Source organism: Aspergillus pseudonomiae (assembly GCF_009193645.1).
Source record: "Aspergillus pseudonomiae strain CBS 119388 unplaced genomic scaffold BDV37scaffold_3, whole genome shotgun sequence".
NCBI classification, from domain to species: domain Eukaryota; kingdom Fungi; phylum Ascomycota; class Eurotiomycetes; order Eurotiales; family Aspergillaceae; genus Aspergillus; species Aspergillus pseudonomiae.
In genome coordinates, this window is record NW_022475995.1 from 547,368 (window position 1) to 570,548 (window position 23,181).

A 23,181-nucleotide genomic window follows, 5' to 3' on the forward strand; every position below is an offset into this window, starting at 1 on the left:
AGGAGAAGAGAAAGTGATGAGAAACAAGCTCCTCCACCAAACCAGCAGCGGGGGCTTTCTGTGTAACGCCAGCATCTGTTCACACCTGTCATTCTGGATTGCTGGGGCACTGTCAACTGCGTAAATTCTTATGATGGCCTTAGAACTGCGCCCAATGCAGGACGGCATTGCTTTAATTCTTACTGCCTGCCTATTGCTGGGTTTTGTACGGAACTTATGTAGTCTATTCCTCCGAAACGGCCCTCAAACTAATGAGCAGGCTACGTTCACGATCCAGAAGCCCTTGGTCCTAAGGGGCCGAATATCCCATAGGCGCCTATTCCCGAAGAGACATCAACTCTTGTACCCGTTTCTCATGGTCGGCATCCCGATAAGACGGTGCCCGTCAAACTGGCTCCTATCGGTCGATGCGAGCACATGGTGGCGGCGAGGTTGGCTCCAAGTCAATGCTCAAGACCACCTTGGACGGCATAATACCCAGCTCAGGATCAGCGAGAAACTGGATGACTTCTTACTATCGCAAGTGTGTTTTCTGCTATCACTTTTCCATCCCTATTGACTTCTGTTCTCTCCTCCAGGGCGAAGACCCAGCCTCGTATCCTACAGCATATCTTGTCACATCTCCAAGAGTCTGGAACTACAAGTTCTGCCCGGCGTCCTTCTGGTTCCTCTACTCGAATGAATACCAACTGCGAGCGATGATTGTGGAGGTCAACAACACGTTTGGTGAACGGCGTTTATACTTCCTACCTGCAACAGACAACAGCCGAGAACCTGGGGATGATAGTTCCAGATTCCGGTATACTTGGTCAAAGGACTTTCATGTCTCTCCGTTCAACTCACGAAAAGGAAAATATTCTCTCTCTGCGCGGGACCCGAGCCAAGCGTCGACTTCAGAAAATGAAGTTATCCATATCACTGCCACGCTCCTTTCATCGAAGAGCCGTCCAAAGATGGTAACCCGGCTCTGGACAGACAAGAAACCGATTGACCCATTCTCAATTACGACATACCAGGCAATGCGTCTACTCTTTCCCTGGTGCCTGGTAGGGTTGTTCACATGTAAAGTCCCCGTTCTGTCCTATTCAGTTGACGGCCGCTCTGCCCGTCGTGACTAACAAAGCCCCGCTGCAGACCCTCGGATCGTCTTCGAGGCCATCCTCCTAGCTCATCGGCGGAAACTGCATATCTGGTATCGCCCCGAGCCTCGCACCGGTACTATTCCACGTCGAGCTACTAGTTCTGAAAGGTATGAATGCGAGCCACCCCAGAATAGAGAGCCCTGTCATAGCACATGTTCAGAACTGACATCTCCATAAAACCAAAACATAGCTATATCTCCCTTATTCTATCCGCATACATACAGCAAATCCTCCTCTCAGCCCCAGATGCATTTCATATTCATTTACAATCTCTCACCCATTCTCACAATAACTACGTCGAGTTCTCAACACCCACCGCAGGCGAAACGCCCTTATCGCCAACAATCGTGCTTACCGTTCTCACTCCACGATTCTATACGATTCTCTTAGGTCATCGCTCCCTAGCGAGCTTACTTATGAGCGCATGTCTAGATCCTGTGATAGAGAACCGTACGGCTCAAGCTTGCCTGGTCACTCCCTTTTCAATGTCTATAGATGAATCCAGGAGTAAGAAGGAGCTAATCGGATTTATATCTCGTGCCGAGAGATCCTACGAGAACAAACTTTTCCGAGGTCGGAATAGTCCAAACGCATTTCTCATTACTACGCTTCAGTACCTCCTCGACTGGGTTCTAGCTACCGTGCGTCCGCTGAGAGGGACACTTGGTGCTTTGTATCCATATCCGGGACTACCCCGGTTACGGTCAGAGGACATTCGTTCAGTGACTCTACCCAGGGAGCCGGAGGGTAGGGGTGAGGATGCAACAAGAGGAAGAGAGCTTGAGAGATACTTTTTGGATGACTTTGTGAAGAGCCATTATAGGGCTTCGCAGTGGGTTTGGTACGTCGCAGCAGTGGTTAGGGCCTTGATTTGGGAAAGAGTTGTGAGATTCGTCGGGGGTGCGTGACTTGAGGAGTAAAACAGAGCGAAGTTTCATGTCGTATATTCATTTGCGGAAGATGGAGGATATTGACGTATCCTGACTTTACCAAAATTGTGTCCTCTGCGATGATGATTCGGTTATCTATAGTAAAGTAAAATAGAGGTATATGGCACACACAATTTGACCATCCCAACATTATCAGCCTTCTTTCGCTGACTCCAAAGGAACTCCTGTTTCAGCTAGTCTTACCAACGGTCTCCACCCGCGCCTCCTCGGGACCTCTCTCGCAAAGGGTGGGTATTCCTATCTTCAGAATCCAGCCTACTATTATACCCATTGCGACCGAACTCGAACCGACCAGAACGACTGCTGTCACTACCAGTAGGGTGCTCTCCAGTCTTCGTTCTGGATGACCACTCCCTGAATCTTCTCCCTAACTGCCACAGAGCAGGGAGATTCGCAACAAAGGCAGAGATGTTCCGTTCGATAATATCGCAGATAAACTCATTCGTCAGCGCCCAAGTGCTATCTGCGCGGTCTAGGAAGTCGCGCGCGAATGCGATGTTGAGGAAACCAACTATTGTTACGCTATGACTGTTAATATATCTATACTTGTCCGGAGTTCTGGGTTATTGTACGGGAATCGATGCAAGTAATGGTTGTAACGTACATGGCTCCACAACCCATAATAGCTAGCACAGGCGCCTTCTTGCGCCATTCCAGCTGCACATTCCACAGAAAGTATGCTGGGGAAAGAGCATAGAAGATATTCGTGAAGCAACCGAGCCCTGTATCCCATTCATTCAGCAGGGTTTAACTTACTAGTCTCATCCCCAAAGCGGGCCTAAGATGAGAGCAGAAAGGAGAAGGGGAAGAGGAGCCAAGGTTACCATAAAAAACATATGTAACAACTAAGAATCTGTGCGGACTCAGCGTCGTTCCCTCAATCCTGGGATCCCACAGCTTAGCCAGTGGCCTCGCCTGCGTCGCCCACAATGCAACACCCACGAGCATTGATATCGTTGTTAGAACCATGAGCGCGTACGTTGCCCAGCGGAAGTAGCGGTGCTTTGTACCCCGGATAAGCGTAAGCAGAAAGAAGCAGACAGACAACTTGATGCTCCAGATTGCCCAGGCTGCGACGCCGACGGCGAGCTGCGCGTATTTAACGGCCTGGATGCGGGAAGGGGGTGAGAGGAAGCGGGTGTGTCGGCCAAACCCGCTAGCCGTAGCTTTATAGTCAAAAGCATTGGCAACAAGATCAAGGGCCTAGCCCCGGCGGGGAGTTTCTTGGTTATCTAAATGATGAAGTATAGGAATAAAGGCAGGCTTACTGTCCCGAGAAGGATGAGGTAGTCTTCAGGCCCTAACGCCCGACGACAAATAAGTTTGCCAACAATTCGGATACTCGTGGTGACCACTATTGCGACAGTCATGACGCTGATGGTGATGTTCAGGTCATTGGCGCGGCTAATATCTGTATTGGTATCCATTCCAGATACGGACCATTTATTTCCAATAAAAAGGTCTGACCTACAGCCCGTGATAGCTGTTGACTCCTGTTTCGACAAGTCTAGTGACAAGAGCCGCAGGGGTGAGGAGGATCTACACAAGTTTTATACTTGCAGACTACCAGAGCGTTTCCCTATCGATCCCTATAATCTCAGTTTTGCCAGAACATACCGATGACTCTGTATCTTACCTGGGTTAAGCTGGCACCTTGGACGTGTCGGTGAGTGAGCGATCTGTAAGCCCCCTTAATGTTTAACAGTTAAGGTATGGCTTGTCTAGGTTTGAGCCATATTTGAACCCTGGCAGCCCAGACTTAGATCCAGAAGTGGCCATGGTGGAGAGCTCAACAAGTTCTGCGTGACTAGTGAGGTCGACATGAAGGAGAAAAGGCGGGGTGAGATATCAATCCAACCCAGCTTGGGCTGGAATTTGCAAGACCCTGTGATACTCTAACAATTTCCCTCTGCATAATCCTGTCAGCAATAACCGGTCCAGGCTCATACTGGACATCGTAGCACGTAAGCCCGACATCGTTCAAACCTATCGCTGCATACGCATATTCTATTCGGCCATATGTCGTGCAACAAACTACCTATTCTTTTTTCCTCCCGAGTCGCATAGTATCTGATGGAGAAGGGTAATGCACGGAGAAGGTTATGTCTTCTTAGGTGGGTAAGCTGCATAAACACCACCATGACACTGAACGTATGAAAATGGCTTACCCATCCACTGCTGATATGCTGCTCCTCATGCAAACTTAAGTATCTGTCCGCCGAAGCAACGAGCGGAGAACCTAAACGTTCTGTTTTGACATTGTCACCCTTTGGGACCATAAGCCTCTTTGGTTGAACATGACTACAAGACATTCTCGCCTTCCTAAGCGGGTTGCTATTGTGGGCGGTGGAATTTCCGGTATTGCCTGTCTCTGGGGTTTGCGGGACTCCGACTACGAAGTGCACTTATATGAAGCCGAGGACCGACTTGGCGGACATGCAAACTCCGTCCCGTTTCACGGGAACGGCACCGTGAGAGACGTTGACACAGGTTTTGTAATTCTGAATGAGGAAAGCTACCGTAAGTAGACATGATAAAACCCTGTCCAGAAATCCATGCTACTACCATAATAGCCCATTTCGGCGCCTTTATCAAAGCCCATGGTGTTGACACAATTGCTACCGACATGTCCTTCAGTGTCTCGGATAGCGATGGCTTCAGGCAGTGGGGAAGTGCATCTTTCTGGGGCTTCGTGGGCTGTTTTTCGAATTTGTTCAGACCGTGGTTCTGGAGGCTGGTATTCGACATTGTGCGGTTTAATTATTTCGCAACAGATATTGTTCACGAAAAGCCGAAGTGCGGCAAATCGGATGAACTTGAGTCTATCGGAGAATATCTGACTCGACAGCAATACTCCCCGCAGTTCAAGCGATATTATCTTATCCCCATGGTGGCAGCTCCATGGTGCCTTGATCCTGAGGAGGCTGCACGTACATTCCCGGCGGAGACGCTGATTCGGTTCATGTAAGACCCCCCGTGCGACGAGAGGCATGTTATTGATCAGTACTCAGGTCAAGGCATCGCCTGCTGGACACTCTTACCCATAAGCTGCAGTGGCGCAGCTTCGGTAATGGGTCCAAAACATACATAGATGCATTTGTGAGAGGACTGCAAAAAGAACATCATCTGCATCTCGGGATAACAGTACAACGTATAACAAGAAATCCAGATTCTCGTGTGTCCATCATCACAGGCACCGGAGTTGAAGAGAGTTTCGATCATGTTGTACTGGCTGTGCATGCTGAAATTGCGCTGCAAATGCTCGGCGATGAGGTCAGCGCTGAGGAAGATGATGTCTTAGGAGCATTTGAGACTAGCAGGACAGTTTGTGTACTTCATTCGGACGAAACAGTATGTGTTTATGCCCGGTATTTGACAATTATTCTCAGCAAGTGACAGGTTCTCCCCAAGCGACCGTCGGCTCGTGTGTCCTGGAATTGTATCCTCCGAAGCCCCCATTCTTGCAGGGATGATTTTCACTCGGTCACTCGGCCACCAAGGATGACAAGCGATGGGAGTGGGTTTTCTGTAACGTACGACATGAACAGACTGCAGGCGATTCCTAGCCCTGGAGAAGAGGGGAGCCCAGGCCGGGTGCTGGTGACTATGAACCCAATGACCGCCCCCTGTCAAGCTCGCAGCTGGCATCTGTATCATCATCCCAAAATTACCTCAAAGAGTGTTCAGGCTCTCAAGCGTCTTCATTTGTTGAAGTCCGGCGGTAATGTCAGTTTTGCTGGGGCGTGGATGGGGTATGGGTTTCACGAGGATGGCTTTGTCGCTGGCTTGCAGGTGGCGAAGGAGATAATTGGAGGAGATCGTGACCCCTTGGCTGACGCTAGGACAACTGAGGAGGAATGGAGGCCGACTTGGATCCTTTATCTAGTACGGGGGATTGTTAGGGTCGTGCAAGGGCTGATAGCCTGGAGAGAGAATGGAATTGCCTTGGTTGGCCGCGCGGGGTCGTTAAAGTAACACAAAAAGGCGAAACTTGTTCTTTGTTCCTCAGCCTTACTGTCTTTTGCAATGAGGTACTTGATCTCGATCAGTCTTTTGAAATATTTGAGTACGACGACTAGCAGAACCCCAGGCATATTCCAGAATGGCTTCAATCGATGACCAAAAGAAGCTTGTCAAACGTATCTGCCAGAAATACCAAAATTCACCATGGCTGCCCCTCTCTCAGCTCCAGAAAGCTACTTCGCTCGATACCCCAGCACGTGGAGGAATCTGGATCTCAAGAACTACCTTTTCAGCACCTTCTAACCCGGCTATCAGAAACGCCCTGTTCTCAGTTATCCACCGTTTGAAGAAGGAGTACCACCACATCTCGCCGGAAGAAGAAACTCCAATCGCCGACGTGGGCGTTGAATTCATCGGCCCTCGCTCTCAAGTTCCAGATGATGCCCCTGAGCCGGATATTCCAGAGGAAGACAAGCTTCGTGCCCTGCTGCAGGAATGCGATAGCAGACTGACCATCCTCTATGCTCATGGTGGTGGTCTTTAGTATGCCATGATATCTTGCCTCACGCAAAGACAGCATCCGCTAATATATCTCCCAGCTTCAGTGGCCCAGCACAGTATCGTGCTTCCTCCGTTCGCCTGGCAAGGTTAACCGGTGCGCGTGTCGCCTCCATTAAATACCGCCTTGCGCCATCCCATACCTTCCCCGCCCCGATTCTGGACATTCTCATCGCATATGCAAGTCTACTGTACCCTCCACCCGGGGCTCCTTACCCAGCCGTCCCCGCGAACCAGATCGTATTGGCTGGGAATAGCGCCGGGGCGAATCTAACACTCGGCCTCATGAAATTCCTCCTCGAAATGCAGAAACTCCCTCCCTTGGACGCAACATTTGATTTCCATGGACAGTCCGTGAATCTACCTCTTCCTGCTGGTCTTGCGATCGTAAGCGGTTGGTGTGATCAGTGTGATTCACTGCCATCCTGGCACTGTAAAGGCGAGATCGACATCCTGAACGTGCTTCAGCCCGCATGTATGCCCGGCTACCCCACCGATAGCATTTGGCCTGCGAGTCCGCCACGCGAAGTCCCCTATTGCGTGGCTGCTTTGCTCGACCATGAACTTGTCAGTCCCGCAGCCGTGGAAGATTGGACGGGCACACCGCCGATGTGGTTCGCGTGTGGCTGTGAGGAGCGCGGAGTGGATGGGAACCGGGTGGTGGCAAGTCAGGCAGCGAAGTCTGGTGTCTCAGTGGTCTGGAATGAGTATGAGGGGATGCCGCATGAGTTTCCGATCTTCCTTGGTGCCTTGCCGCAAACCAAGCATCTTCTTCAACTCTGGGCTGCGGCCTGTCAGTCCTTTACAAGGGGCAAAATTGGGGCGGCAGCGCCGAAGTTGATAGCTGTGAGGTGGTTAATGCCAGATTGTAAACGGGTAGAGTTGGGTAATCCAGTCGATATTGCTCCGTTGCCGTTTGCGGAGGTGAGAAAGAAGATGAAGGCGTATAATGCTACGCGACCCGTTTGGACTGGGAGATTACACGAACATAAATTGTGAAACTATACCTAGATATCCCGTGCTTCTTCCTACAAGTCCAATACATATCCGAAATAAGATTACGAATCAAGATTCAACACCTATTAAGCCTCAGTATCCCGTCCGTCTAAATTACAAGATCTCTGCCCCCACGACTCCTAGCACAGTCCTTCCCCTCCTTCAGTGCCATCGCCTTCTTCAACTCCCACTCCCAAGCCGTCATTCCCCCACCCCCAGTCCCAACTGCTACCACACCCTCTTCGCCGTCACTCTCAACACTCGGAATATAGCCCCCCACCAACCTCTCCATCCTAGCCTCCTTGCACGGCCTCACCAACATCGCAAAACTGACTCTATCCAACCCCGCCTGCTCCCCAGGCGCACACAACACCCGATGCATATTGGACCTCAACACACCCCCAGTCCACTCAACCATCGCATCCCCCATATTCACAATCAAACATCCCGGCTCCGGCCGGACCCATTCCCAATCCCCAGCTCGATTGAGAACCTGTAGCCCGCCCAAAACATTCACCAGGAGCGTGATACTTCCAAAGTCCGTATGTGCCAGTAGTCCCGTCTGCATTTGATCCTCTTCATCTTGAGTGCCCGGTGCATACCGCATAAGCCGGAGAATCGTCCCCGATTCCTGTGCTGGATCGTGGAACTGAGTGAATGCGTCGTCAGGGAGACGGAGCTGCGTCGCTAGGGCGTGGAAAATGTGTTCGATCACGCTGCGGCCGTAGAACAAATAGGCTTTGAATAACCCCCGTTGCGTGCTGAGACAGGAGGGCATCGGCTGTTCCGGGGCAGTGGTCCCGAGGATGTCGTCTTGGGAGATGGTCCAGAACTCGCAGCGGTCGGGGGCCCCTGATTCGGTTTTCATGACGCCGAGGCCTTTGTAGCTGGTATTGGGTGTTTGTTAGAGTGATGAATAACAAGAAGAAGGGGGAAAATAAGGGGGTAGAGAGATGGCGGAGACTGGAGGGAGGGGACTGACCCTAGAAAGCTTCTCGGGGCGTCTTGTGTGTATTTCATCTTTTCTTCTAGTGGGAGTTGCATGGTCTCATGAATGGTGGGGAAGATGGAGTCGACAAGTGGCATCATGGCTTCGCCCAGTGGGGAGTTGGATAGATCGAGGTGGAAGAAGCCCGATGTGCGGCATGCTGTGAGGACATCCTGAGCGGCGTCTGGGTCGCCAGATATGAGGCTAGATAGAGAGATTTTGAGGAGTTTGGCAACAGGAATGGTACTTGGGAATGGGGGAATTGATTCAAATAGCTTGATGGAGGCCATTTCTTTGGTTTTCCTTGGGTTGATCTGGTGCAGTTATGCTGGAGAAGGGGTAGGGAGCTTTGAAGGCCCCTCCACGCTATGTATATGCAGTTTCAAAATCTAGCCTGAACCTGGCTTACTGTTACACAGAGGAGGTTCTAGATTTGTTGAATTTTAACTATGTATGTCAGGAGACCATTGTAGGGTCACTGCGGGGTTGGCCTTTTCACTGTTCTTTACTACCGTTATTTCTAATAGAGAATTTGCGTCAATATGCCGTAGCAGAACTTCGTGCCCGCCCGGGTGATCCAAGGCACGGAGTAGTGATCTCGATCTAGACTAATGTGTATAACCGTAAATTAGCTTAATTTCCACAGAAGAGCTTGACTTCGATAATTGATTATCTTGATTCTAACTACGGATACTTTGTTACACTCTACAAAATCTCCAAAAGCTATCAAGGATGACTGAGGCCTTTCGTTACCTGCCGAACAACTAGGCGTCTATACAAACCTTACAAAAGGTGCAGCAATCTAGTGGCTGAAGTTCTATACAAAGAAATCATGGTGTTTAGACTGATAGGTCGGAGAATTTGACTTTTCTAATATTTCTGAATCTTCTCAGAGTTCGGGGGATTCGGAGGCATTCTTATTTGAGGGCAGGTAGGGGGGCCATACCGCGACACGCAAGCGGATGACGGGGTGTGTGCAACAAGACCAGCGGTAGCTCAAGAAAAGAGTTTAGTGATGTTTCCGGTCTCTGTGCGGGGAGTATTTCCACCAGAAATATCAGTAGGCAGTAACTTGAAGACAACAAGTTGTCTCATTGAGTCACTACTGGCACTTGAAGGTATGGTGTACAGGCCACCGAGTCGTAAGAGGAAGAGTAGCAGCTGATAGCACAAGTACAATCCCGGTCAAACGTCTACATTAACTAGCCCATTTTCGTCCTGCACTAATTCATTATATCTCTTTTACTTTACTGTTATTATCAACCACAAGATAGTTCTCCCTTCACTGTAGTATTTTCTCACCATAAAGAGGGGTATGTCACCTGTCCACTTCAAGAGGTCAAGCATAAGATGCATCGCGTTACGAACGCACTAAGGCACCAACAACCTACCGAACATCCATATAATGCATTTTTAGCAAAATGACTTTCCTCCGAGGAATTGCGATTCGGCACGGATTCCCTCAGTTCCGAAAGTCTTCGCTGGATCTTCCGGCAAGAGTTAATGCCGGTATTTAGGTTGTCTATGGCTTATCGTTTCTAGATTAGGATGTCTATGAAGCTCCCGTCAACGTACTGCACAGTAGCGTGAATCAGCGGTCCTAACTCGTAGTTAAGGTCTTTTAAGTGGGTCAGGCTCCAGGGGTTTTGAAACCAACATGCTTAAGGCCGCTGACATAAGCGCATGTACACTATTCCTGTGGAGAACACCCCATGATGGATGAGGTATGATACATGTCCGTGGACGAATATTTAAATCTCCGCAGCCGTTAAGCAATCATGGACACTGGAATAGGTATATCTCGTATCACACTCAGCTCCAGAACATTTCATCCTGATAGATTGGCTCCATGGCGGAGTTCAAGATTATTATCGCCGGTGGAGGCATTGCCGGCCTCACCTTGGCCAACATGCTAGAGAAGTTTGATATCGATTATGTTCTATTTGAAAAGCACTCAGAAATTGCGCCACCAGTCGGTGCTAGTATCGGTTTGTTTCCCAATGGTCTGCGCATACTAGATCAACTTGGATGTTACGAGCGAATCACAAACCTGTCCATCCAGCAACTCAAAGTGGGATATATGCGGGATAAAAAAGGTGACATACTCTGCGGCATGCATCACATGTTCCAGCACCTGGAGAGGCGGTATGTTGAGCCATATTCAGCCGATGGGTCACGTTTCTCTCTAATGCAGACACAGACATGGGTATGGCCTGCTGTTCTTTGATCGGCAGCAACTTCTAGAGATTCTACACGAAACCATCAAGTACAAAGATAGAGTATTGCTCAACAAAAGAGTGAGCAGTATAGATTTCATTGATGGGGGTGTCAACGTCACGACCACAGATGGCTCGGCCTTCACTGGTACGCTCGTTGTGGGCGCAGACGGCATCCACAGCAGCGTGCGATCTCTTATGAGAGGCTTAGGTGACAAGCTGCAGCCAGGATATTTCCCCTCTACAGAGGAGGATAGCGTTCCATGCTACTACCGTTGCAGCTTCGGCATAGCTCAGCATGTTCCTGGATGGGTCGCAGGAGAGCAAAATATTGTGATGGGCGAGGGCCAGTCGCAGCTTGTTGTGTCGGGGCCAGATGACCGGGTGTATTGGTTTTTGTTTGATAGGCTGCCACAAGCCAAGTATGGGAAGGATATACCCAAGTATACCAAGGAAGACGAAGCTGAATTCGTCAAGCAAAATTACAATCTTCCCATCACAAGAAAGGTCACCTTCGGCCACGTCTTTGACAAGCGGCTATCGTCGACATTGACACCTCTGCACGAGATTGTTTACCAAAAGTGGTTTTTCAAGAGGATCATTACTTTTGGAGACTCGGCGCACAAGGTAAGTATAATGAGTTTCGTATACTCCGATCAACTGCTGCACTTGCCCCATACAGATGGCTGACAATTTTTCTTCGTCTATATTGTAGCCAAATCCTATTGGCGGCCAAGGTGCGAACGGAGCAATGGAATCCTGCGCCGAGTTTCTCAATTCTATCTTACGAAAGAAACAAAGCCACGGCGGTAGCTTGGCTAATCTGTCCGACCAAGACATAGAGGACATTCTGCGCGAAACACAGACTAACAGATATGATCGTGCTCAGTCGATCGTCCGCAAGGCCCATGACATGCAAGCACTTAATGCTTACGAGAACCCGCTTGTCTCTACCATAGCAAACAGCCTTATCCTGCCCTTTGTAGGGGATGAGTTTGTCCTCAGCCAGATGGGACAGGCTTTCGCCGGTGCCGCCACCGTAGAGAAACTCCAGGTCCCACATCGGTCAAGGGTCATTCCTTTCAATGATGAGCTACCCGCTAAACCCATTGACCAAAATATGTCTAGGCTCATCCGTTGGGGCTTCATAGGGAGCATGGGGCTCGTTCTTTTTGTCACAACCAAAGCTTTCCGACTACCCTTTCCGAGTCTCGGCGGCTGGGGAGAATCTGGTTCGATTCTCATCTCCTGGCTAGGTGATAGCGCCGGACAGAAATTTTTGAACAAGCTGGTGTCAGTTTTATCTTTCCCCATCCTGGACAAGGACCCCTCGGCGAGGCTGCACCTTATCAATTTTCTACCTCAGCTTATCTCGCCGCTCCTGATATATACCATCGAGGGTTACCGCCTGGGGAACCAGGGATCGCTCTTAGCTCTGCCAACCATCTTCACTGCGGGTATGCAAGTCCAGGGTATTGGACGAATGGCTCCACTATACGCTATTATGAGCTCCCTCTATACACACGAGAGCATTCCAGGCCGTGCAGTCCCCAGAGAGGTAGCCAAATCCCTAATCCCAGCGGTCACCTTGGGCTTCGTACTGCCGACCATTATGGTCTTCGCGTCAACCTCTAATCTCAAAGCCTGGCAGCACTGGGTTGCGCTCTGGCAATTCGCACCGCCCTTGGTTAACGTCATAACAGCGGTCCTCTCAGCAGGCTTCAAGAGGTGGCAACTCAGTCGTGGCATCCCACAAGAGGAGGGAGAGGCATTCGAGCACTACAAGGCACATGATGTGCCGGTCCTCAAGCAAGTGTACACATATGCAATTGCAGTGCAGTCAACAGTACACATTGCCACAATGGCATACGCGTGGTCCCATCCCAATATCTCCATCGGGACGGCCTTTTTTGGTTTGCCAAATCCCTTCCGGGCTGAGTGGAACATCTCGACCATTTCAGAGCAGATAGCTATATTTTTCCGGTACGACGCTGTGACAGCCTTGGCGGGTTATGTTGGTGGCAACCTGTACTCGATCTGGGACCTCCGTCGCCTTGGATACATTCAGACGCGTACTGCGGTCAAAGCCGCCTTTGCGGTTATAGCGGGCCAGTTCATGATCGGCCCAGGTGCTACCTGGGCTGCCTTGTGGTCCTGGAGAGAGGATGCTATTGCTGGCCTAGCGAAGTAATCGAACATCTGTGATATACGGGGGTTCAGAATTTAACTCGGGTGGACGATCCTCCTTCCGAGATCTGTGGATAGATCTTTATATGTCATTATAAACTAGATATAGCTTCTTTATACACCGCGTTCGTAACCATATGATAGTAGTCTCAGGTAGTCCCTGTTATTTAAGATAATAATGAAGGATATGTTCGATGAAGGAGAGCAGCTCCCAACTCGTAGCCAAAGTCAGGCAGTCGCTTTCCGAATCGCACTTCGCGCAAGGCGTTGTACTTCTACACTGAGGCCCTCCACGAACTGGACCTGCATCTTGAAAGAAATAGGAGCCTGCGGCCATAGCTGTGCCAACATCCGTTTCCGAGCCATGTCCATCAGTTCTAGGCTGGCATGACTGGCCACATCACGAGGGTTAAGGAGGATGTCACAGAAAAGGTGAATTATCGCAGCGGTGACATAAGGAAGGCAGAAACTAGAAAGAGAGATGGTAAGCGGCGTTTCTGGATCATCATAATCTATATCAACTGGAGTGTAGACTGACAGTAGGTTATAGCGGTGAAGGTGAAGCTCAGAATGTGACACTATGTTTAACAGTGATCGACTTGCCTCCACACTCATGGCTAGACTGGAGCCAGGGCCACGTGTGTCTTGGGTCCATGATATGCAGCGACCACTCGCTTGATGGATAGTTGCCATGCAATAATGATATTGCAGCTGAAAAACAGCTGATGGTATGTCTTCACCACCTGTCGGTCGATGTGTTAGGGATGGTCGTGCATCCATGGGAATTGAGAGCTTCCAGTCTTCCAAAAGCTGATCAAGATCACGAATGGTGGATAAGAGTTCAGAGTCCGTTTTGTTTCGAGCTATGACAGAGTAGAGTCTGCGATAGATCTGCGATTGGATGATTGCCATGCGCGCGAATGGGGTGAAGAAAGGCGATAGCCCAGTGTCTCGAGCACCTGTAGTTGTGGCTTCACAAAGTGTGAGATCACAGTTTGCGTCGTCAAGACTAGGAGGAAGGCCTGTTCGCAGGCTGTACTCCTGATTAAAAATGTAGCAGAGCCAGAACAGATTCCGAATATGTAATTGCAGGTCTAAAGATCTGCTACCGACCTCATCAACACTTTTAGGGAATATATGGCCCCCAAGATGGAAGACAAATCGGGTTGCAGCCGAGAATAATAGTTCTACACTCAGCTGGTCACCGAGAACAGATTGACTGTAGAGGCACTGTAGTGATTCAGATTCGAAGTACTCCTCTACCATGGAAAGAGTAAGACTTACCAACATAAGTAACGCCTGTAACCCTTCTGTTGTTACAGTGTCTCGAAAGAATTCCGGTACTAGATCATAAGCAGCGTAGGCATAATGATCGGAGTCAAGAGACCCATGACTATCTGTAGAATTCGAGAACGTAGAAGTCACTGCCATGAATGCAAAGACACATGCTTTGGCACTATCATTGCTGCAAGTTAAGGTAGATTGCTCCTGATAAGCCGCACGAACTGTGTCCTCAAAAAGGTGCGGGTTAATGAACGGGAATATTTCACAAAAGACAGATGATTTGTACTCTTGGAGGCGTTCAAAAAGAAGACTTTTGCTCGGCAAGTATACGGTGCGAGTCGCCTTGGGGCGAAGCGATGAGATCCGTTTCGGGGGCTGATATTGGTTCAGATCCACGTCTTCCCCTGTCTGTGCCTTGATCCACTGTCGACCCCCTGAGGAAAAAAATGGCAAGCCATTGAACACGCAGATGTTTCTCAAGGCCAGTCCCGGAAAGTGCAGATTAGGATCAGGAGTCTTTATTCGTGTAACCTCCGAATTCCATGCGAAATCTAGGTTCATTTCATGATTCTTAGAGAATGGAATGCAACCAATTGCGTACGTATCTTGATAGTTCATTGACCCAACATACCTGGAGTGCTATTAAGACCGCTTTCGGGTGACGGAGCAATACGGCTAGCTAGGCGTCAAACAATAACAGTCAATAGGCAGGTGCTAAGCATTATCTTACTCTGAAATGCGGTGCTGCTGTTGCCTCAGCCGAGCTCCATTACGAGTATATAGACAGGGAAGGCTGTGGTGATAACACCAATTACACTTGGGGGTTGCTCGGTCGCATTGAATCTTCAAGTTCCAAGTATTTAATACCGACGTGAGTATTGTACTAATGGTGCGTAGATATGACCAAAATAGTGGATAATAAGTACCTTTCTCTTGGAACAAGAGTCGCAAGCAAGAAACTTGCGGCGTCGACGGATAACCCGGTTGGCAGACTTGCCAGTGGGCTCGCGGTCTGACATCGGAGCAGGCAGCACTCAGGGGAGATAGAGACTAGGTAGAGTCACTGGTAGCACAATGAGTTCCAACTCAGAAAACAAATCCCCTTGAGCTGTCCAAGTAACTGGAGGGTATGAGAAGTGCCCGAAGTTCCGAACCAATGCTACCGGATCGCCATTCATTAGCGACAAGCGAGGCGGCCCGCTCACGTGGTTTGTGTACGTCCTAATAGATAAATTGAAGCCATTCAACAACCAAGTATACTTCCCAAACTACCCAAAAATTTGAATGATTCAAGTACGACCGAAGCAATTGGCTTTTAACACTTTTTTCTCTAAAAAGGTAGAAACTCTGTCGTATTCAACAGGCTGCTTAGAATGTATAGTAACATACATTGTAATTTTTTCTATCTAGTTATACAATCAATAGAAGGGAAATTTGAAGTTGGTGTTCAAATGATCGTCTGTTGCATGTTCTACACTTACATCAGGGACAATTGATTGAAATCTTAGGCTTTTTTTTTTTTTTTTTTTTTTTTTTTTTTTTTTTTTTTTTTTTTTTTTTTTTTTTTTTTTTTTTTTTTTTTGAATTTCTAGTTACTAAGTCTAAGTTTGGTGGGCGGAGCTGTCGTATATATTCCCATGGAATAACCACCTTTGCCTTCAAGTTGTTCTCTAGGAAGACGCCTATGCGCTGAGTATTTTAACTCGCTGTGTTTGTACTCCTGGTGAAATAGAAGAATGCCATGTGGCTCTGAGCACAATGAACAGCATCAGTCATGTGTTGGTGATAAATTGGAAGAGCTTGATCAACTTGCCCTAGTATTTTCTTGATTGATTAGCAAGAGCATGATCTCAATCTTCTGTAGTGTAGTCCCTTCAAATTGCATCTTGTCGAGGCCATGATAACTCCTAGATGGGTATTTCCAAGATACCGTATAGATAAATTTCTAAAAAAAATTATATCTAGACTCAGTTCTAACTGAGGATCCAGGAGGCATATTCTTAATCCTTAAAAACAAGAGTTAGGTTAAGGGTCGGGTCGGGTTACTGACCAACATAACCCAACACAGATTGACCCTCTCGAAGAGAAGAGTGAAATCACCTATATCGCTGTGTCTTAATTATTCTGGGGGAACGCGTCAACCCGTCAATGTATCTACTAGCTCGTATATCAGTATGTTGCTAGCTGATATATAGCGACCTGACCCCCTAGAATCCTGCTAATATAATCTACAGCCGCAGAATAAGGCCCCTATATCCTTCTGTCAGACCTACATAGTATTGAGTAGTCTATGCTCTATAGGATCAGAAAACTACAGCTATTTAACCTATGTTATGGGCTTTTGAATTCTAATTTTATAATACACATCTCCTGGAAGAGACTATTTTAGGACATCACCTCTTATTAATATACCTGTAAAGGTCTACCTGTCTGTCCGGATACTTTCTTATATATCTCCACTGCTGATTCTATTTTAATATGCAACATTTGTCTTCAGTGGTACTGCCACTGTTGAGATCCCATTGATGCCCCGAGAAAATATCAAGTCCATGTATGGCTCAATCATAGAAGCAGATCTAAGATATTAGAGCTTCAGACATCACATGTCAATACATTTTTGCCTGGTGTATGTGATATTTACCATAAGGTTAGTAATTGAATATCATCTCCTATGAAAGAGTTAAACTAGAGTGGCATATAGCTAGTTTGGAATAGGCCAATACGGTCAGCTATATCCAACTGCTACCTAATACTATCACTATCCAACTCGGAGATTGTAACTTCGAAATATGTCTGCTACCCACTGATCATCTGATGAAAACAATTGTAAAAACTCCCCAACCACAGCCACATTAAAGCGGAGAGTAGCCTTTAATGTCTTTAAGCCTCCTACTATCTTTTGCCCGGTCTCATTCATCCAGGAACATGCAGGCACAGACTACATAGAATGTGAACCAGCTCGCACAGTTGATATTTAATCAATAGCAATAAGTTCTGCTGATAGTATAATAATCTCGTCATGTTAAAGGTCTAGCAGACGTTATTGATGCTGGTGTTTGGTAGAGCGAAGCTTGTACCTTTCTGTGAATCAATATGTTTTTCCCCATCCAAGTCAATATTCATATGCAGTACCACTCTAGGAACACGCGACTATATTAAATAGCATATATGAAACATGATGAAGGAAGCTTGAAGTAAATATGCATGCTGGGAGGTGAGGGCTTAATCTCGGCTATGCTGGATTTATTTCATGGTACTCTAACAGCCCCTCATTGCAAGACTTAAAACTAATTAAAATGAAGCTCGGGAGCCTGGGGTACAAAATACAGAAGTTGAAAAAGAGACATTGACGATTCAACACAGCCCCAATACTACTACAAGATTTCTTCCATCAATCAGAACTATCAACAACAATAGCCAAGCCACATGTCCGTGAATCCCAGCACCCAAACTGTCATTTCCGCTCCAGGGTCAAACTGTCACGACTCCAAATAAAGTTCATCCAAAACAGAACTGCAATAATCTTTGTAATACTCTCCTCCTTTCCACCCTCGCGCTGCAGATCGGAGTCCTACTGTCTTCCACCCTTCAGCACGTAGTCGATCAATTCTCTCCTGCTTAGTCTCTTTGCCCGGGGACCGTTTCGGACCGTCGACCTTCTCCCAGCATCCATCACCACCTTGGACAGGGCTGAAACTCCAGAATGAAGCCGATCGCTTGATAGTCTTGGCCATCTTGCGGGTATGCTGCTTCTCTTCGACTTCGTCAATAAGCACATGAATTGAGTTAATGCTCGAGTCGATTTGAGCCCGCAAGGATCGTATACTACTGTTGTAGCGCCTGATTGAATCACTGTACTGTGATGTCGCAGGTACAGTCTTTCTTTCGCTCAAATCGATGAGTAAGTCATCTGTGCATAGTCGGGAATCTCTGTTGTTTAATGGTGAATCCACAGTTCTCTTGTGTTTTCCTGTGACTGCACAAGGCACAATCTTGATAGGCAGTGGAGGAGGTAGACGAGCTCGATCTGATCTCTCACCGCGAAATGCAGTGTGGCCTGATTCACAGAGGACTGCCTTGAGTGGAAGAATCTCATCGGAAGACTTCCTAAGTGTCAATGGACGAGGAACAATCAGATGGCTTGCTATGTCATAGGCAGCAGTGGCCATAGTGCCAATGTCCGTACCCGGACAGGAATCACTGTCTGATATAAACGGGTCCTCTTCTTTCCATTGAATGGTTTTGTCGATGATATCTGTGATGCTGCTGACAAGGCTACATATAGTTGAGGGACTGTCTGAAAATTCAGAAGGGGAAGAGATTTCTCCTGGGGAAGGGAAGTTCGACTCCTCCGAAGGGCGGCTCGAGACCGGTATAGGAGAGGGCAGAACGGTGCTACAGATATCAAACCGATCTAACGCGCCTTGCAGCAGTGGGATCTTGGTGCTGGAGTACTTGTGAGCGGCTCGCCCCATCTCCTCGTAGCAGACTGCACTGTAGAAGTAGAGGTATGTCTTGTAGACGGGGTGCAGCTGCTCTAAGTTAGTCTTAGACTTGTATGGGACAGGCAGACATACAGGTTCTCTTGACTTCTCGAGCAGTTCCGTGGCCCGGGCAGCACATTGCTTGTACTGGCGCTGGATATACAGGAGCTTGACGCCCTGAAGAGCGGCCTTCCACTGCTGAGATGATCTAGGAACTAGTGGGGACTCAAACAGAGACGACCTGTTGGCGATTGAAGCCATTGTGGGTGTGAGTTGGGGGATCCAGCAGAGACAAGGAGGACAAAGAGAGGAAGGTGACAGCCCTGATTATAAGAAGAACAAAAGCTTGTCGCCGAGAAAGGACGTGACGTGACTTGACGTGAAGGGCTCTGCACCAATATAGCATGTGTACGTGTTCTGACGCTGCGGCAACCACATCGTGAACAGTTGTTATTAGGAGCGACCACTTTTGCGGTAATGTCTGTTCTATACAAAGCTCACTACAGGAGGTAGGTAACAATATCTTGCAAAAAGCTTTGAGTCTTCCCGTCCTGTCCTGTCCTCTCGACTTGTGACCACTTTCACAGGGTGACTCTGAAAAGAGTCAGTTAATACAATCACCCTTCAAGTTGATTTGGTCACCTATCTGTGACTATTCGCACACTGCTAAAAGCTACTACCAACCCTTGAGCCTCTACCCTCTATCCATGCCTGTACTGGTGCTTTAGCTGCCATACTATGAAAGTTAAAGTATGCTGGCTAGTAGGTAGAAGGCACAGGTGTGAAAAGCTGGCCCATCGACACCCCCGACAAATAGCGTGAGGACGTCGTGTTCTCCTTTACCTCTCTCCCTCTCATACCTCCCAAACCCCACGACGTTGCATATAATTACCGTTTACTAATTCCAGTAATGTTGCCGGAGTAGGCTCTTCTCACCATACGGAGGAATCTTCCGAGCAAGAAATCTACCACGAGACTTCAAATTACAACATTGTTCAAAGAAAAGCAGAAGGTTAATAGACTGGCTGCTAACTAAGTAAATGGTTATGTCCAAGAGGCGGGCCGAGAAAAATATCAGCACTACGAGACCTCTTTTGTATTTATCGTAGAATAGACGGCGAGATTGTACTTTTCTTCCGTCCTCATGGCAGTGCACAGGGCATTTCAATATCACATTTGGAGACCTCATCACTGCTGGAGGAAGATATTGCTCAAGGAATATTTGTTGGTGTAGGCCGCCCAGTGGAATAGCAATAAATGCCGATGGCGGGTATCTGCGGTAGTACTTTACTTCATATTCATTTTCGACATCCTAATCGTATCTCTCTCTGTTAGTAAAACTGACAAGTGATATATAAACTGCCCTGTTAGCTACTCACAGTACTCTTCAGAGAGTTATTGAATTTTCCAAATTCATTGTGGACAGAATATCGGAGTGTCAAGCCATTAGAAACGTCATTAATATTATCGACAGCAAAACACATGCGCCGTACCTCAGGAAAGCAACGATGGAGAACTTCCCAAGCTTTTGCACGGTCATACGAGGGATTCTAGACTTTATTAGTATATGAATATCATACACTGGCGAATATATTGCCATTGTTTCCCAAGAACCGTATGAAAATGGGATGATATGGGCTCCTTCTGCATCAGCGAAATTGATACCCTCAGGACTGCCAAGGTGCTCCAGGTAACCAGTGTCCATTTCGCCAGTTACAACACATTTATAACTATCACGTAGTAGAAAACGGTCGTGGAACCCTTGCTCACGAGTATTGGGCTGAGCAAGTGTTCCAGCCATAACCTCAACGTTATTGTGCCGGTTTGGATAGGACCCATAGGGGGAGTCTGTATCGGATGGTAGTTTAGTCCGAGCTTTCACTGCTCCAAAGGATTAATTAGTGATGCCTTATGAAAGCAATATTTTCTAGGCGTACTAGCAATTGCAAGGTCTGTTCATCGATTTTCAAAGACTTGGTGCAGCTTATCGTCTGTAGTTGCATTTATACAATCTCTCGCAATAGATTCCCGAGCCGCCTTCTGGTAACCGGTCGATGAAAGCATGTAAGGAAAGTTGAACTTTCTCATCGAAAGGTCGATTCTGGGGCTGATATCGTGCTATTCTTTCCCTTGCTTCTTCTACCAAGAGCGGCCAAGACTCCTGAGACTCGCCATCAGTGGACATATTCGATAAGAATGCCTGCGGCTGCTGTGATGGACCTTTTTTTTTTGGCTTACGCGGCGATTTCCGAGGTGGGCCCGAAGCAGATGGAGATACTGGTCGTTTATACTTTCTGCGAGGCATGGTGAAATGAGGTACAAGCGTGAACTAATGGTCAGTGCATGTGAGTGACCTCTACATCATGGTCCAGACCTGATTCGTGTTTGATAGAAGTTAAGGGAATAAGAAAATATGTGAAGACATGGTTGATTGAGAAAATTCATAGGCAGGCTTGCTGGGGGAAGAAGAGTTTTCTCAAACAGAAGACAATTTTTCACTTCCCACCTCTTCACCCCTCTTTCCTTTATTGCTTCTTCACTGCGCTCCTATCACCACGCCAGTAAAATAGCTACAAGGAGCGCGGAGATCACCTGGCAGACCACAATCCTTGGGAGCACCACTACTCCAACCAGCTTTCCGATACTAAAACAGTGACTGCAGGTATTATAGTGCAGGAATAGAGTAGAGAAAACGATGATCTAACCCTATTTCCCTCATTTTAAAGATAGTACTCTAGAATAGGGCAACGCGTTTAACGTGCACCTCCCGAGAACCTGATTGGACAGCCACTTCCATTCCTCCCCCTCGAAAACGACGCCCACACGATAATCTTGTCATTCAGCTTGACATAAATACTATGTAACACCGCCGCATGCCATCCTGCTCCATTTGATTCCCAAACCTTCGCACACACCCAACATCACGCCAAAATATCTTCACCATGGCTCAACGTCCAACCCCAATCGGGAAGCCCTTCCAAATGTCATCTACAACAGCCACCGCCATCGTTGACATCCCAAACCCGCAACCATACTACAGCTACAACGAAACCACCCAGACATGGAGCCCGGTGCAAACAGATACCACTCAAGAAGCGACTAGTACTAGCACGGTTCCCCTCAAAGCCTTCACCCTAACAACCTGGAACATCGACTTTCAAGAGCCCTGCAAAGCAGAGCGGACTCAAGCTGGCCTAAACTATCTGGCAAAGATCTTACTCAAACCCAGTGATGACAACAATGAAGAAGCCACACCAATAAACATCATCTTCCTCCAAGAAATGGTTCTCAAAGACCTAGCCGTCATCCAACAGACCAAATGGGTCCAGGACCACTTCTTCATTACCGATCTGAGCGACACACACTGGATACACGGCTACGGAACGACGACCCTGATCGACAAGCGGTGTCATGTGCAGCGGGTGTTTAGGGTCCCATTTCCAACGTCCAGAATGGGGAGAGATGGGCTTTTCGTGGACTTAGATTGTGTTCAGGGCCAAGAAGGTGGTCATGGTGATGAGATTGGTATAGTCCCTTTCTTTTGTCTTTCCTCCTCTCTCTTGCTGTCCTTCTTCCGATATTCATTTTGAGAGCTCTTATGCTTCGAGAGGCTTTTGTCGAAATTTGCTAAGGATACAGGAACCCTCCGTCTCTGCAACACCCATCTTGAAAGTCTCCTCTCCATCCCCCCAATCAGACCTAGACAAATCCATCTCGCTTCGCAGTTCATGCATAGCTCTGGCCCAGGAGAGATAGACGTACCCACTCCGCACGCGGCTATATTAGCTGGTGACCTCAACGCCTTTGCGCCTGAAGATCTCACCGCACCGAATGACAGCAAGCTCCGTGATGCGTTTCTGGTTCTTGGTGGGAAGCATGGCACGGAGGAAAGCTTCACGTGGGGCCAGCAGGTTCCCGATTTGATGAGGGATAAGTATGGATGTTCTCGTATGGACAAAGTTTTGTTTTGTGGTGGGTTGGAGGTGGAGAGCTTGCAGAGGATTGGAGCTGGGCAGACGGTTTGGATCGAGTATCCGCAAGTGAGTGATGGGGAGAGTGACGATGGGAAAGGGGAGGAAATGTGGATTACGGATCATTTGGGATTATCTGCTGAGTTTAGGATTACAGGCTAAGGGAGCAAGGAGACTGCATGATGGCTGGTTCTCGAACTGGATGCGATACGATGACTGGGCCGATTTATTTGTTTCATTCATTAATATTTCTTTCCTATCTCTGACGTAGTTTTGATGTTTGTCCGTTTATCCCTTGCCAACAGGCTGTTGTGATCAGACTACCGCTGACGAATCCGAATAAAATAGCCATCGAGATGTAAATAATTTACAGGGCTCCACAATTAATCAGAGGCTAGCCACCATTGTAGGTACTTGCGATATTAAAGCAGAAGCTCCATCG

At 47.9% G+C, this 23,181-nt stretch overlaps 9 protein-coding genes across 9 annotated transcripts; 5 read left to right on the forward strand and 4 right to left on the reverse strand.

The window, feature by feature from the left end:
• Positions 1-407: 407 nt before the first annotated feature.
• BDV37DRAFT_278259 (uncharacterized protein) lies at positions 408-2,050 on the forward strand (the record flags this gene model as incomplete). The annotated part of the gene is made up of 3 exons (XM_032086001.1): positions 408-1,062; positions 1,135-1,249; positions 1,333-2,050. The coding sequence occupies 3 exons, from the start codon at positions 408-410 to the stop codon at positions 2,048-2,050; spliced, it is 1,488 nt and encodes a 495-aa protein (XP_031946620.1).
• A 221-nt stretch (positions 2,051-2,271) lies between these two features.
• On the reverse strand, positions 2,272-3,519 carry BDV37DRAFT_278260 (uncharacterized protein; the record flags this gene model as incomplete). Its single annotated transcript, XM_032086002.1, has 4 exons — positions 2,272-2,614; positions 2,697-2,814; positions 2,956-3,295; positions 3,361-3,519. 4 exons carry the CDS (start codon positions 3,517-3,519, stop codon positions 2,272-2,274), a joined length of 960 nt encoding a protein of 319 aa, XP_031946621.1.
• An 870-nt stretch (positions 3,520-4,389) lies between these two features.
• Positions 4,390-6,067, forward strand: BDV37DRAFT_278261 (NAD(P)/FAD-dependent oxidoreductase; the record flags this gene model as incomplete). The annotated part of the gene is made up of 4 exons (XM_032086003.1): positions 4,390-4,612; positions 4,666-5,056; positions 5,104-5,443; positions 5,492-6,067. 4 exons carry the CDS (start codon positions 4,390-4,392, stop codon positions 6,065-6,067), a joined length of 1,530 nt encoding a protein of 509 aa, XP_031946622.1.
• A 127-nt stretch (positions 6,068-6,194) lies between these two features.
• On the forward strand, positions 6,195-7,612 carry BDV37DRAFT_278262 (Alpha/Beta hydrolase protein; the record flags this gene model as incomplete). The annotated part of the gene is made up of 2 exons (XM_032086004.1): positions 6,195-6,598; positions 6,655-7,612. 2 exons carry the CDS (start codon positions 6,195-6,197, stop codon positions 7,610-7,612), a joined length of 1,362 nt encoding a protein of 453 aa, XP_031946623.1.
• A 106-nt stretch (positions 7,613-7,718) lies between these two features.
• BDV37DRAFT_278263 (oxidoreductase) lies at positions 7,719-8,887 on the reverse strand (the record flags this gene model as incomplete). Its single annotated transcript, XM_032086005.1, has 2 exons — positions 7,719-8,496; positions 8,592-8,887. The coding sequence occupies 2 exons, from the start codon at positions 8,885-8,887 to the stop codon at positions 7,719-7,721; spliced, it is 1,074 nt and encodes a 357-aa protein (XP_031946624.1).
• Positions 8,888-10,506: 1,619 nt separating this feature from the next.
• BDV37DRAFT_293871 (FAD-dependent oxidoreductase) lies at positions 10,507-13,004 on the forward strand (the record flags this gene model as incomplete). The annotated part of the gene is made up of 4 exons (XM_032089516.1): positions 10,507-10,742; positions 10,798-11,197; positions 11,267-11,440; positions 11,529-13,004. 4 exons carry the CDS (start codon positions 10,507-10,509, stop codon positions 13,002-13,004), a joined length of 2,286 nt encoding a protein of 761 aa, XP_031946625.1.
• A 224-nt stretch (positions 13,005-13,228) lies between these two features.
• BDV37DRAFT_268001 (fungal specific transcription factor domain-containing protein) lies at positions 13,229-15,303 on the reverse strand (the record flags this gene model as incomplete). The annotated part of the gene is made up of 6 exons (XM_032084105.1): positions 13,229-13,512; positions 13,669-14,230; positions 14,285-14,835; positions 14,916-14,959; positions 15,015-15,031; positions 15,211-15,303. The coding sequence occupies 6 exons, from the start codon at positions 15,301-15,303 to the stop codon at positions 13,229-13,231; spliced, it is 1,551 nt and encodes a 516-aa protein (XP_031946626.1).
• Positions 15,304-17,763: 2,460 nt separating this feature from the next.
• Positions 17,764-19,029, reverse strand: BDV37DRAFT_278266 (uncharacterized protein; the record flags this gene model as incomplete). The annotated part of the gene is made up of 1 exon (XM_032086006.1): positions 17,764-19,029. One exon carries the CDS (start codon positions 19,027-19,029, stop codon positions 17,764-17,766), a length of 1,266 nt encoding a protein of 421 aa, XP_031946627.1.
• A 2,275-nt stretch (positions 19,030-21,304) lies between these two features.
• Positions 21,305-22,901, forward strand: BDV37DRAFT_293876 (endonuclease/exonuclease/phosphatase family protein; the record flags this gene model as incomplete). Its single annotated transcript, XM_032089517.1, has 2 exons — positions 21,305-22,293; positions 22,408-22,901. The coding sequence occupies exons 1-2, from the start codon at positions 21,711-21,713 to the stop codon at positions 22,899-22,901; spliced, it is 1,077 nt and encodes a 358-aa protein (XP_031946628.1). The 5' UTR covers positions 21,305-21,710.
• Positions 22,902-23,181: the final 280 nt, after the last annotated feature.